The 14,333-nt window shown below is 45.2% G+C and overlaps 2 protein-coding genes across 7 annotated transcripts in view; one reads left to right on the forward strand and one right to left on the reverse strand.

The window, feature by feature from the left end:
- ORC6 (origin recognition complex subunit 6) lies at positions 1 to 6,085 on the reverse strand. Of its 2 annotated transcripts, none has more exons than XM_042027577.1 (7): positions 6,006 to 6,085; positions 5,444 to 5,573; positions 4,496 to 4,659; positions 3,312 to 3,401; positions 2,399 to 2,511; positions 1,060 to 1,128; positions 1 to 670 (listed from the first exon to the last, which is right to left on the reverse strand). In XM_042027577.1, the coding sequence occupies exons 1-7, from the start codon at positions 6,068 to 6,070 to the stop codon at positions 504 to 506; spliced, it is 798 nt and encodes a 265-aa protein (XP_041883511.1). In that variant the 5' UTR covers positions 6,071 to 6,085; the 3' UTR covers positions 1 to 503. The 2 variants fall into 2 exon arrangements, with proteins under 2 accessions (XP_041883511.1, XP_041883510.1); XM_042027576.1 differs by having other exon boundaries at positions 1,060 to 1,131.
- VPS35 (VPS35 retromer complex component) overlaps positions 5,751 to 14,333 on the forward strand; it is a 27,297-nt gene continuing 18,714 nt past the window's right edge. The window contains exons 1-2 of one of the 5 annotated variants that reach the window (XM_042027569.1): positions 5,751 to 5,843; positions 13,143 to 13,241. In XM_042027569.1, the coding sequence (XP_041883503.1) occupies positions 5,766 to 5,843; positions 13,143 to 13,241 (177 nt within the window). In that variant the 5' untranslated portion in view covers positions 5,751 to 5,765. Of the gene's footprint in view, positions 5,844 to 6,216; positions 6,274 to 6,799; positions 6,822 to 9,873; positions 9,892 to 10,428; positions 10,600 to 13,142; positions 13,242 to 14,333 lie in introns of those variants that run through there. The other 4 variants (XM_042027570.1, XM_042027574.1, XM_042027573.1 and 1 more) reach the window with 4 other exon arrangements.

The following is a 14,333-nucleotide window of genomic DNA, read 5'->3' on the forward strand; positions in this document are numbered from 1 at the left end:
TTTTCCTTCCAGTACTTTTATTGTTTCTTGGAATATTTGGGACCTCTTACAAAAGCACAAGAGACTTTGTTCCTATACACATGAAAATAAGTCAAATTCAATGACTAAACAATATTTATTAAAAAAAAACCTTTTAAAAATAAGGCTTCATTTCTCTGCTGGCATTGCAGTTTAACAAGGCACTGTTAGTCCCCTCCCTCTTATTTCACTGACTGGTTCCAGCCAGGGGCCCAATGGCCTGTAACTTATAACTTATTTACACTTAAAGTAGCATTAGAATGTTACCTGCTTCTTGCAGCAAGAGAATGAAGCTATTCTACCCCTAATGCCACAGCCTGCTGAATAGTCAGACAGGCTTCCTGTAAATTCCTATCAATCCGTGGTGTCATTTATTACAAATAACGTTCTTAAATACTTAAAACCTAAATAAAATCAGCTGTCTGCCAGGCAGCCATCACTCATATGCTACTGGATCTCTTGTTAGAGCAGAGGGAGAGTTAAAATTAAGAGCAAGCAGCAGTTGCATTACTGGGTGGCATTACAGAGTCAGTACTCCTTGTCCCTTGTGCCTTAGCAGCGTTTTCCAGGATTTTCTTTTTCCATTCTTCATAGTCCTGCTTTGTTTCAGTCTTTGGTCGTTTACATGGCATCTCCTCATCCTCTTCAGAGCCTGTGAGGAAACATGAAAGCCCATGAGAAGCCACCATGGGCAACATGCTGCTGGGGATAACAGGCAGTGAGCAAATGTTCAGACACCAGCAGGGGCCTGTCCCTGTTATCTCATCCTGTGGTCACTGCTCCCCTCACCTGCTGGGACAGTCACCTCCTCACCTCTGTGTCTGAACACAACAGCTGTCCTGAATTCTAGGACTACTCAGTATAAACTCCACTGTCCTGCTAGGTTCTCTCTGTGCTTCCACAGCCCATGGTTTGCAGGATGTAGAGAGCTGCTGTGAACTGCAGCATCATGGCCCATCACACAACTAAAACACGGAGCAGCAAGAAAGCTCAGAACTACTCCAGTGAGGTGATTTTCATTCACAGATAAACACAACTTACCCTCTTCCTGCTCACACTGCTCCAGGGCAGTCTGCAAGCTGTCAGGTGTCTCTGCAGCCAGTGGAACATCTTCTAAAAAAACAAGTAAGTTGCTTTACTTTTGAATGGTATTTGGGGCTCCAAGGGTGGCCACATGTAATTCTTTGACAGCAGTGCCACCTTCCACAAGTAGTGCTGTCCAGTCAGAGCAGTTCCCTGGTCCAGACTGATACTTGAGCTCTACAAGAGGTGCCAGCACTTCAAGTATGGCATGGACTGACTGGCTGCTTTAATTAGCAGGCTGCTAATTAGCTGCTGCTGCATTGGTAACCACAATGATCCACCGTGTTCATTGCCCAAAACCACACTGCTACCCTTCTAGGTAACTCAGGCAGGATTATCAATTATTTCTTTCCCATTGATTCCATTCTCACAATTTTTATAGATACCCACAACATGCAGGGAGCTGTCCAGGTATGCAGATGCACACTCTTCCCTGAATTCATATGGCAATTCCCAGTTGCCTTTAGTTGCTTTAGTGCTGGGGTATTGTTCGGGTTTTTATAGGGCACACACCTAGGAGAAAGTAGCAGCTTTTGGGTTAGATTCAGGCAGCATGTTGCAGAAAACATCAGGGGATGAAGACATAGTGAGGCGGGGTAACTTTCAGTGGGAAAGTAAGAATGAAAGCCTGAGAAAGGAAAAAGGAGAAAGAGGAAGCAACAGAAATACAAGGACATTAGTGCATGTATTGTTTTTCAGGCTTTCTCCCCCATAAAGAGGAGCAGAGAGAGCTGCAGGCTCAACAATGGGCAAGAAATATTCCTGACATCTGCCCAATGTATGAGGAGAGGTGGTGTCAGGAAATGGCTGAGTTGGTACCAGAACAGCAAGGCTTATGCTTGTTAATCTTGCAGTGGGGGAAAGGAAAGCACAGGAGTGAGTCAGTCTGAGGAAGATGTTTGTGATAATTCGTGTGTCAGGTTGCCATGTTAACAGGATGCAGAAACCAAGCAAGCAGGAGGAATCCAAGATAGGTCAGGTAGTATGGGAGAAGCAAGGAATAAATTGCAGCAGCAGAGACTGTAAAGAGCAGTGAGCATTCAAGAAGAGAGGAAAATATTTTTGTCCTTGCCACTTTTTTCCTATTTTCGTCCTTGCTAAGCTATTGCAACTTCTCCAGAAGCAAGGACTGTGAGTGGGAACTGGGCTGCAGGAAACATGTTGGAATGGAGGGCAGATTTGGCTAAAAGGGGACAGCTGAAAGTGATCAGACTGAAATCACCAGTGGAACAGGATGGGGCACTGTGAGGCCATGGGATGAGTGTGCTGTCTTACAGGGATAAAGCCAAACACTTACTGCTGAGTTGCTGGCTTATCTTCTCCAGCTGATTGCACAGCCGGTCAAATATTGCTTTTTTCACTCCAGATGTAGCCAACATTTTAGTTCTGTCCACTTTTTGTTTCAAACACCTACAAGAGAAAGTTATCTCTGTACAAAGCAACATTCCAGCAACTATCACTTAGGTGAGGTGATAATTACTGTACCAACACTGCCTGTGACATGAGCAAGGCAGGCCTTTTTGTCCTACCTATCCTTGTCTCCCACAGAAACAAATCTGCTTAAAAACCAGACCCCTACACTACTCAGTTAATAGAGCTCAACTGAAACTCAGGGTGAGTTCAACTTACATAAGGAATTGTATAAGGAAGAGGTAACTTTTCAGATTTTCAGGGAACCAGGATAAAATGCCATTACAGCAAAAAGCTGAATGTCACTCTGTCAAGAGAGCCCTTGTCAGGAGCTGTGCAACTACACAGCACCTGTGCTGCTGAATAAGACTGTCACAAGGTGTAATGCTGAGGGAGGAAGATCTTTGCATATAAGCAAATTCTTCCCAAGTGCTGGCTGAGTCACACACCTCTCTTAGCTGACACAGGCCTACAGTTATCAGAGCCATCTCCCAAAGGCTAGAGCACCAGGACATGATGGCGTAGGGCTTGGAGTTTTTCCTTCTTCATAATGGCTGCTTCTTGGTGCTCAGAAGCCCTTCTTGCATCTTGAGCAGTATTTCACCAAAAGCCATAGAAGTTTTTGCTTTGTGCAGTGCACGTTCCAGACTTCGCTATGAGGAAAGGCTTGGTTTGCTCCAGCTGTCTCCATTTTCAGAAGCAGGGCAGCGGGACATGCTAAGCAAGACCCTGAATGCTGGCACTGGTTGGAGTCTCAGCAGGCATTTCAGCCTGTCAAAAGTCTCCCAGGCTACACTCACCTGCATGCAGTGCACAGCGCAGCTGTTATAAACAGGGGTTTGGAGAAATCCAGGTCCACTCGCTGTGCTTCAGAGAGGCTGCATTCATACCTGAGGAACAGCAAGTGAGAATTGGACAGTGTATTTGCCTCACTGAAGCTGCTGAAATCCATCTGTTGCATGGCAGTTGGCAGCTGAACAGGTCTATTGGAGCACCTGGGCCTTTGTAAGCCAGTCAAACAGAGAAGCTGCTATTGGCTCAGAGGAGCAAAAGAGATGAGGGAAAAGAAGGCAGTTGAGATGATCTCCTCTTCTGGAATTAGAGGTATTTTAAACTGGGGATGTGGATCAAGGCATGTCATAAAATCTGCTTCTTGTGCTCCTGATCCACACACCACTTTTAGCTCTTCCTAAGATCTAAAATTTACAACGAGATGCTTTGCATAAATCCATCCCTACAATAGAAGGTAGCATTACCGTTTCTTTGATTCCTGCAGTATGTATGTTACACAGAGGAAGGCTTAAATATGGAAAATGACACAGTGGATGTGCAGCACTGAAGAATGTCATTTTTTGTTGTCCACCTGCCCCAGGCTATTTTTTTTCCAGTTTGTATTAAGCACCACCAAGCAAGCACAGCCTTTGTGCTCTGACCTAACAGCATTTGAACATGTGCTGTCAGGGTGACAGCACTGCAGAACAGAGCTCTTCAGGGACTGCTCTGGTTAAAGCAGATGATACAGAATGGAAAATTATAGTTAACTCTGTTGAATCTCCACTGAAGTGTTCTACCTATTGGTTTTACAGATCAAGTGATGTGCATTTTAAGAGATCTGTGTCCCCAAAAGGGAGGATTTATTTCCACTGAGCATTACTTCTGAACTGTGCCATGATCAGCAGTTAAATGAATGACAGTGTGATTCTATGGGCAAATACAAGGATTAGGAGTCCTTTTTTTTTACGCTATTCCTAGATGAAGAATTCATGGTTGGACAATGACTTGCTGAGATTCACAGACTAAATCTTTTTAACAGGTCTTCTAAAAAGTGGCCCAGCTCATGGCTGGATCATCAGTGCTGAGAACTCACCTCATTGCTCCAATCAGTAGGAGATATCTGACCCTTTCAAACATCAAGCTCTTTATACATCTAAAGAACAGAGAACCTTACTTGTGGTTCCCAGTGTATTCATGAGAGCTTCCTCACCTCTGCAGGATTTCTGAAGCCATGTTCACTGCCTCTAAGCAGCAAAACTGCACAGCCAAGTCTCGCATCCCCAGCCTTTGGTTCACCTCTAGCAAACATTCCAAAGACTTCATGGAGCTCTGGTAGGTGGTCTTGTTCAAACCAGAGAGTTTAACACAATAGCTCTGTCAAGAAGTCAAAGACAAACCCCAAGAATTAGCAAGATTCCTTCCTGACATCTTAATAAGGCAACCAACACAACACCATAAAGTTCAGTTGCTACATTAAACAAGTTTGTGCAATGAATAATGTATGTTTTGACTGCACACAAAAAGATTAACCACCTAGGAATGCCACACCTTTTAATGCAGTGATATTTTTAGACTGTTTCACTGGAAGTGAGGTTTGACATGTCCATATATGGCCCCTTTATCACAAGGTAGGTAGCGACAAAATTACCAAAATCTGGGCAAGTTGAAGACATAAGCAACATCTTCATGGGGTTAGGCCCAATTAAATTCTCCTCTGCTGTAAATGGACAATCATGAATATGTTGTATCAGGCATTATTTTGACAGCTCACTGCTATTCACCTGACAGATTTGCAGATGGAGGTTTACAGGTACCCCCACAGTGACAGATTCCTTGGAGCAACTGCTTTCTTCTCACAGTAAAAGGAGAGATCTTAAATTTAACATCCTTGCTGGTAATTTATTTGTTACTACAAGAGTAGAAATTAAGCTGAAATTATACCAAAGCAAGCTCAATTTGTGAAGGGACTATGACACTGATCTCAATTTGTGCTGTTTCAAACTCTGAACAGTGAAAGGTCTAACACAGCAAACTGCGGGATCTAGGGGAAAGTTAGTTGTTATATCCCATTCCTGCTCCCAACACACACTACAGAACAACGGTTTTGTGGAGTCAGGCAGAATGCACCAACCAGCCAAGCCACACGCTCTTATCTTACTTTGTCAACCGGTTGTTTCATGAAACTCGCCGCCAGGTCCAGGCACATCACAGCACTGCTTGTCGCCGTCATTTGAGCCATTAACCCCGTGCATTTCACCTGGGACAGCCGCAGATACTCCTCAGCTTTTCTGCAAAACACCCAGAACACAAAGCCCTCGTCAGCAAAACGACAGCTACAAGACAGAATGCCCGACAGGACTCGAGCCAAGGAGTCGCAGTCCGGCTGCAGCACGGCCTGAGGGCCCGGGGTGCTGGAGGGGCAACGCCGCCCCTTCTCTGATGATGTGCAGCAGCAGCAGCTCAGCACTGCAGGGCTGGCGATGGCTGTTTCATCGAGCCCACGGCTCTGGGACTTCTACCACATCCACCAGACCCAAGGCGGGCACGGCTGTCCCGGGGTGCGGTGGCGCTGCTGCGGTGCCGGGCACAGTCAGCGCGGGGGAGAGCGGGCCGGGGGGGGGGGGGCGCGCCCGGGCGGACCCGCTGACCCGGGCGGGAATAGCGCAGGGGCGGCTGTGGGCACGGGAGCGCGGAGCGCCTCGCGGCAGGGCCGGCGGTACCTGAGCACGGCGGGCTCGGCCAGGCCCAGCCGAGCCGCCATGGCCCGCACGGCCCCGCACTCCATCGCCCGCCGCGCCTGGCGCGCACGCAGCCCATTGGCCGCCCGCGCCGCCAATCACCGCCCGCTCCGCCAATGGGCGCGCAGCGCGGCTCTTCCTCGGAGCGGGCCAATGGACGGTGCGCGGCGCGGCGGCGGGGTGGGGCGGCGCGCGCGGCGCAGTCACATGACGGGGCGGCGCTGGCGGGGGCGGCGGCAGCGCGACCATGGTGAGGGGCACCGGCCGAGGGGCCGCGGGGAGCCGCAGCCGCGGGCAGGGGTGCGGCGGGATGGAGGGGTCCGGTGGCCGAGGGACAGGCCCGGCCTGGGCCCGGGGCAGCGCCTTGAGCGGCCGCTCTGGGCCGGCGGCGCGGCGGGCCCGGCCGGGTGCGGGGCTGCAGCGGGCGCGGAGGCCTCACCGTCCGGCCCGGGCGGGGCTGAGGTGCGGGCTGGGCCCGTCGTGTCGGTGGTAACGCTGCCCGCGGCCTGGGCCGGGTCACCGCCTCGCTGCGTTTAGCCCATTTGCTCGTAGGGCGCAGAGGAAAGTGGTGTTTTTACTGGGGAAACGCGGCCGTACCAGCGGTCAGTTTCGGTCTGTTTTGCTGTGCTGCCCCTATGCTAAACCCGGGCTTGTGTCATTGCTGGTGCTGTGCACGTGTGCCGTGGCTGTCCGCCTTGCAGCCTGTGCTCCAGTCCCTCCCGACCTTCCAAGACTGCTGTCGTAGGCTTCCCGAGTAAACTTCCTTTCTTTTCCGGCAGAAGAGGTGGTTTCGCATTGGTAAGCGCAGCTCATTAGCGCTCTTTGCCGCAAATGTTGGTGTTTGTTAGGCAGGGAGGCAGCGAGGTGAGGGTCAGCCTCTTCTCCCAGGCGGTTAGCAATAGGTCAAGAGGGTAGGGTCTTAAGATGTGCCAAGGGCGGTTCAAGTTGGACATTTGGAGGAATTTATTCACAAAAGGGGTGATTGGACATTGGAATGGACTGCCCAGGGAGGTGGTGGAGTCGCGGTCCCTGGAGGTGCTTAAGGAAAGACTGGACTCTGGACGTGGCACTCAGTGCCATGGTCTGGTTGACAAGGTGGTGTTCGGCCGTAGGTTGGACTCGATCTCAGATGTCCTTTCCAACCTCATTCATTCTGTGAAACCTGAAATTTCCACATGGAAATAATGTGTATTGAGAAATGCTTTTCAATCAAATGAAAATAAGGGGACAGTCAGGTTTCCTAGTAAAACACAAATATCTTTAATGTGCCTTCAGCGGTGTGTAATATTCAACAAAATTTTAAGTAGCACTTGCTGTAACCACCATCATGTGTAATTAGCCTAAGTGTGGAGTGTAAACAGTACTAGTAGTATATAGTGAGGCAGAAAATAGCTGAATGCTTTATAAAGAAGGGATTGCACAGTTCTTAGGCTTTTAGAAGAGACTTGCTTTTTAAAGTTATATGTATGTTGATGTCTGTATCTTTGGGAGTGGGTAAAACCTGTAGTGTTACTTGAAAGACTGGTAAATACTGAATTGGGTGATGAAAAATTCTAAATCTATATAGCCCTCAGTCTCTGTCCCCCACACAAATATTGTGTGATAGTCATTAATTCAGAAATGAAACTGCTTTTCTCTGCCTGTCATTTCCATGGGAACTGGCTGGAGACTTGTCTGGTCTTGTGGCTTCTTTCTAAGAGTAGCTGTTGTCAGGTGATTCAGAAAAATTAAAGTTACAGATGTTGAACATGGGATAATCACAGGTGTTGAACATGGGATAATTCCCTCTACCAGATTAAGCTCCCCTGTGATTTCCTGTGGCTGAGCTTGGTTTAAACCCTGAAGCTGAATGCTTAAGTACCTTTAACATGACTTGTTTTAAGAGGGCTCTGGCTGGTTTTGATCATACCCTGAATAAAAAGTCCATCTCTTTAATACTTAATAGTGTCTTGTGGCTTCCTGTGGTAGTAAGTACCAGTTTCAACATGTGAAAAATGCTTTTATCTCTCTGGTTTATCTCTGAGCTCCTATACTGTGAGATATAATAGAAGTTCTGAAGCCCACAGTGTTGCAGAGAAAAGCTTCCTGTATGGTATCAAATGCTTATGCCTTTTTTTTGGGTAATTCCCTCAATATGTTACCCAGCAGTGCACTGTGTGCATCCAGGCTTCAGCTGTAGGCTGGCAGTGTCCTGACCCGCTGCTGTAGCTCACCCATCCTCTCTTTTGGGTAGCAGTAATTTGAAATGTCTCAACAGTGATGTTTTGGTAGGTGGTCTTAATAATATCCAGCTGGGAGGAGGCAGGAAAACCTCCTTGGGTAAATGTCATTTGTTGTGGTATTCAGTACAGGCATGGCAGCAAATACAAGGAAGTGCCATGTGGAATAGGCTGTAAGCACATCAGTTAGCTAAAGAAAAGGACTTCTGGAGATTAGATGAAAATGCACTTTAGAATGGAATGGAAGCAAAACCTTTTACTCATTATTATTTATACTTTGCATGTAGCTTAAGGTACCTGTGTGTCAGAACGTGAGCTTTTAGGCTTGAACAAGCTCCCTTGAACTCTGCTCTCAGTACTGTGTCATTCTTGAGTACTGCAAGGTACCAGATTTTCAAGTGAAATACGTCAGCACATTGGTTATTATTTTGGGCCATCTCTAGAGTGCAGCTTAGTGTCAAATACAGAGCTAAAAATGAGTCTCATGGAACTGAGTGTTGGAAAATGAGTAAATCTTACACAGTAGGTGCAATGTTTGGTTTGTATGTTCAGGAGTAATTGCTGTTATGAGGATAGGCATGATCCAGAATAATGTTTGCTGCTGCAATAATACATTTCCCTAATAGTTATCTGCAGGATAACTTGTATTAAGTACTCTGGTCAGCTGGTTTGAAGCTGTCTTGGGTTTAAAACAATTGTTTTCCAAGGCAGCTTACAGTTTACTTAACAATTTACCTTTTTATTAAAAAAAAAAAGCACCAAAGAAACAAAACCTGAAAGGAACAAAAAAAGCACACCAAAAAGCTCAAAAACCCAAAAGCCAGATTTCCCCCCTCCTCCAGATTCATCCGCTGTGAGTTTTGACTTCCATAACTTGCATGTGGTAACTTATGCTAGCCTTATCTTCAAAGTTAGCAAAAGGCTTTTGTCTCTTGTGCAGAAACTGCTGGTGCAGCTGGGAGAGGCAGTCCTCTGTCCCTTCTGCATTGCTCACTTGCATCCTTGTTGCTTCAGAGGAAAAAATGAGTAAAGCAAAACTCTTCTCATCAACTGTATTTTTTTTCTTCAACATTTGCCGTGTATGTGGTGTGGGTATAGCTCAGACATTTTGTGTAATCGTTGTAAATTGCTTCTCTTGTGTTCATGCAGGGGTTTATACCTTGTTGTGCATGTAGTTGACAAGTCAGGATATTTTGTGCCTCAGTTACAGAGTACTGCTGCTTTTGCCCAGTGTCAAAGCATCTTCCACTTCAAAAGCTTATGTTCAAGATTATTTTTGTAGATGTGCCTAGGACTCCATGGTTGCTTTTTTTATAAAATGATACTTGGAAATACCATCTTGTGTTACTAGGTTGGTAATTTAAGTGGAAAATACAGAACATAAACAGCTTTACTCAACATGGAATCTGACAGAGCTGTGTTCTGATTCAGTGTGTGCCCGGCTGGATGTCACTGGTAGGCTTTTGCTGTATGTTCTCTTTCCTTCACTTGCCTTTTGTCACCACATCCTCAAACTTCAGGCATGTGTTAGCAGGATATACGTGTCTTGATGTGGTCTTGTGTATCACTTGATAATAACCAGATTATTTTTGGGAACCCCTACAGTTCTAAAGCTGAAAGAGTTCGCCTTCTGAAGTTGGAAGAAAGGGGTAAGCTGATGAATATTCAGACTTTGAAAAGTAAGAGAAAGAGTTGGAACTTGTTCAGTAGTGCTGCTGTTAAGATGTTTTCTATTCCTACAGAAGTAAAGCTGATACAAACAACCCTTCAAATAACACGACTGCTCCCGTTGTATGCTTTTGACAGTAGTGTAGGTTATTTTGCTACGGGTGCCACTTCAGACATGAAATGTAGTGTCCTTGTAGTAAAGACATCTTTGTTTAGACTGATGGCCTTCTCAGTCTTCAAATGAGCACTGATACAAATTGAACTTCCCTCTTTCTTAATTCTCTATATCTTGAAGAGATACTGAAGAAATAAGTTAATATCTCCTGTTAACATGAAAATGCTTCTGTTGATGAATTCAGTACTTAGTGTTGAATAGAGTGTGGGCCCCGACTGTTCAAATTCAGAGCAGAAATGGAAGTATTCTGTCTTCTGTTAATGCAGACAGAGTTTGATGTAAAGCTGACACTATAAATGAACGAAACTCCCAATTTTTCCCCAGCTGCTGCTAAACTACAGCGGTTAAAGTTCTGTAAGAAGATACAGATGTATCTGCTGCGCTCATAGCTGGTATCATGAAAGCAGTAATCCCAAACTTGTAGCCATGATTCCATAACCAGCATGTTTGCACACCAAAAATAAGGAAACCAATGCACATGGACTCAACCAAATACTTCTTGGGGTTGTAGCAAGTAAGTGTATGTTTCAATGAATGCTTTGGCTCGGTGTTGCTGTTAAAAAGCCCTCTTTTCACAGCCCCGCTTGCAGTGTTTGGTGTGGTTTTAGGCTGAACTAGGTGAATGGTAATCTATTAATCAGCTGGGCTTGTCTTACAGCTTATTTGATGGTTTATAGCCTTAACTGCTCTCCAAGCACTACCTGGCCCCGTGGACAGCTGGGGATGGAAGAGCAGGGCTGGTAGCTATGTAAACTTAATGCCCATCAGGAGAAGAGGGCTTAGGAAGTTGTGGTCAGTGTTAGCATTGCTGCATTGTTGCTAGCTGTGCTTTCATAGAGATTTGATGTGGTTGGAACGTAGGGCATTCAGCTCAGTAGTGATTCATTTTCTCTAAAGCACTGGTATGGGTTCAGGGGGCTGTAGAGTGTAGCCAACATTCTGGTATAGACATAATTCAGCAAGTCTGTTATGTGATGTTCTGGTATTGATTACTGCACGTGAGTCCCAGCACTGTCATTTGACGTTCCTTAAAAGTCTGATCTTCCATTGAATAATTAAAGCTTAGCAATTACAGCAAACTTCTGCTGGCAGAACATACTTGTTTCACAGTTTGAGGTTGTCTGAGGATTTGTAGCTATTGAATTGCCCGGGAAATAGGATCATCTAGCCATGGTTACTGCTTTTTCCTTATGCTTAAATCATTTTCAGAAGACCTGCACATAGATTAATTATATGTAGAGAGAGCTTTGTAAGAGGTGCAGTTAGCACCTCTAACTAGCAGAGATGGCTTTTTCTGTGGACGAAGTACACTTCTTAGTTGGTTGTTGTCCATAGTTGGAATATTACTGAGGCACAGAGTCACAGAAGCGTTGGTTGGAAGGAATCTTTATCTCATATAACCTCCTTGAAGCAGGTTTGTCACCAGTGTTGGATCAGATCCGCCTTGGTTTTGTCCACCTGGGTGATTGCAGAGCTTCAAGAGCGGAGTTTCACTGCCTGTTAGGGCATGGTCAAGGCAAGAACAGGATTGCAGAGCACTCTCTGTTTTCTGTATGTGGAAGAGGATAGTGGGGAGATTTCAACTGCAGAACAAGAACTCAATTAAATATGGGAAATAAGAGGGGTATGAAATGTTTCGTAACCATTAAATTGGTGTTAAAGTAAAACTGTGTTTTAATGAAGGCCTCGATTTTAATCTCAGTCCTCAACAGATACTTCTGGGGACTCCACGCATGGGGCATGTGGGAGTTGGTACTGAAGACAGAGTTTTTAAAAACATTAGGGTGATGTAATTCATGGCTTTCCAGCTTGTTTCTGAAATGCAGTTAAAAAGAGGAGACCAGGGACCTTCTGAGCACAGTGGATGAAGGGAACAAGTATAAATAGCTGAGAATTTGCTGTAGGCTCAGAGAACCTGCTGTGCTAAATCACTATGTGCTTGGTATTTGTCAAGACTAGAGAAGATGTAGCTGAGATACCACATCAGTGCTTTTATCTCCCACAGTATTTCATCTGAAAACAAACGGCAAGATTGAGAGAAGTGGAGATGCTCTAATGAGGTGTTGAAGGCTGATCCCGAACAAGAGGTGGATGGCAGTGTTTCCTTGTAAAGTCTTAGGAAGAAGGCTGGGTGCAGGTGGGGACAGCAGTAGGGGTTCTGATCTGTGTCAGTTCGGACATCTTGGCAAATAGCTTAAAGATGCTTGTAGAAACTGATCTCATTATTCGGGTAGAGGGAAGGGAGCAGCTGCAGAAGGAGAAGGCCTGTTGTAGCTGGATTGAGGGGAAATCTAAGGATGTAAGCAATGGATTTATTTAATATTTTAAGAAAGTGCAGTATGAACCTTGGAAAGTCAGAAGGTGGTGAAAACTTCAGTTGAAGGCCTAGAATGTGCCTCTCCGAGGGGAAACGAGAGTCACTCTGACAATGTGACAGAGTGACTGGGACAAGGAGATATGAAGAGTTGCTGTTTCTCTTCAGCTTTCTGTTCCTGTCTGCAAGTAGTTTCTACCTTCTGGAATGCACTAACTGTACTTTATCCTTTGCTTATCTGAAACTTGTCCTGAATGGAATGACATGGCTCAGATAGCAGTTGAGAACTTGTGACTTGTGAGCGCAGAAAGCATCTGTGCAGTTGCAGTATGTGGTCTGGGCATTGCTTTGAAGCTCTGTGGACAGAAGTAATAACAGTGCTTCCTCTCAGCATAGTCATGTCTCTGCATTCTCTTGGAGCTTTTCTTCTCATGTACTTGCACTGGATTCTTGACCTCTAAATGTCGGAAAGGAAAAGTTGGCCCTGCTCTGTCCCCATGGCTTTGCTCTCCAGGAAGCAGGGGTGCTCACAGGCTACCTGTAACCTCCCCTCAGGTTTTTGCAGAGCACTTGAACTTTCTCCCTTACATGTCACACAACCATTTCTGACAACTCTTGAGTGGTCACACTGCAGTGTCACTTGCAGTGCATTCTAAAGTGTGGGAATCCAGTTTTAGTCAAGTCATAAACAGCTTAATAAAAATAATTGAATTCAGTTTTGTTTGGTTTCTTTTTTCCTCCAGCCAACAACACAGCAATCTCCTCAGGATGAACAGGAAAAGCTCCTGGATGAAGCCATTCAGGCTGTGAAGGTGCAGTCGTTCCAGATGAAGAGATGCTTGGTAAGAATGTGACTTAAAAATGCAATGAAGCTTCTTGTCTGCTAGGAATAAAATAGTAAATCAATACCAACCTCTAGTGCTGTGAGGAAAATTAACCCTTTATGCATCTTTGTGCCAGACCCTTTTCCAATAAGTGAGGCAGCTGCCCATTGAGAATGAGCCTTGGGTATTCTTTGAATATGTCTTCCTGATTTTGCTCCAGTATTTGACTAGATAACTTAAAGATGTACCCTTATAATTTATGTGCTTGCATTTAAATAAACCTAAGATGAACTTTACTATGAGATTGTTTATGTCCACCATTCTGTTGTTCATTTCATGTAGCCTTTTCTTGGTGTGACTGTCAGACTGAGAGGCTGCTGATGAATTACCTGCTGCATAGGATCAATTTTGTAGTGATTAACTGTAGAGGGACGTGTGAATTCTTCTGTGACTGGAAAACACCACTGGCTAGTGGTGTGTTGAGATTTTTATCTTGGAATTGTAGCCAATTCAGGCAGATTATGTAATCATACATAGCTTTCTTGTGTTTGAGAAGCCTCTGTTTTTATTAGGAGAAACTGCTTAAAGTTGTATTGAAAACTTAAATACTCCTCTTTTCATGTGGGAACTTTGTTTGCAGCCAAATGACAGTAGGAAGAAATTTAACACCTCTTCCACTTTTGTACTCAATGGAATGCTTTGGAAATTTTTAAGTAGCTGCAGCTGAACTTTTCACTGCTATCTGTCATTAAGTGACAGTATAAATACACTAAGTGGGTCACACTAGCAATTCTTTTTTGTTCTCCCTCAAAACTTACTGCTATTGCATGTGATGGGTTGCTCAAGTCTGTATAGGTGGTAGAGTAGAGGTCTGTGGTTGTATCCTGTGATGCCAGGTGACTAAATGCATCAGAAGTGTAAGTTAGATGCAGACTAGTAAGCGGTGCCTTTCAGGGAGGTGTTTTTTGTGGTGAGAAGTAGGGGAGGGTGTTGATGGGAGTGTGTATTGTCTGTCTCCTAGGGGTTTCTAGGAGATCTGTGAGATCTGAGCAAATGACAGACCAGATTTGGGGGAAGGGAACCCTTTCCTTTTTGCTTACTCGATAGAAT

The sequence above is a fragment of the Corvus kubaryi genome, unplaced genomic scaffold (assembly GCF_017639235.1).
Source record: "Corvus kubaryi isolate FWS band 111438036 unplaced genomic scaffold, C.kubaryi_AGA036_p1.0 37300, whole genome shotgun sequence".
NCBI lineage: Eukaryota > Metazoa > Chordata > Aves > Passeriformes > Corvidae > Corvus > Corvus kubaryi.

Excerpts from the sequence above, each read along its gene's own strand:
- ORC6 (XM_042027576.1), bottom strand. The coding sequence starts at position 6,070 with ATGGAGTGCGGGGCCGTGCGGGCCATGGCGGCTCGGCTGGGCCTGGCC. Across the intron at positions 4,660-5,443 it reads TGAAACAACCGGTTGACAAA|AGCTATTGTGTTAAACTCTC; the intron begins GTAAGATAAGAG and ends ACTTCTTGACAG. Across the intron at positions 671-1,059 it reads GCAGTGTGAGCAGGAAGAGG|GCTCTGAAGAGGATGAGGAG; the intron begins GTAAGTTGTGTT and ends GTTTCCTCACAG.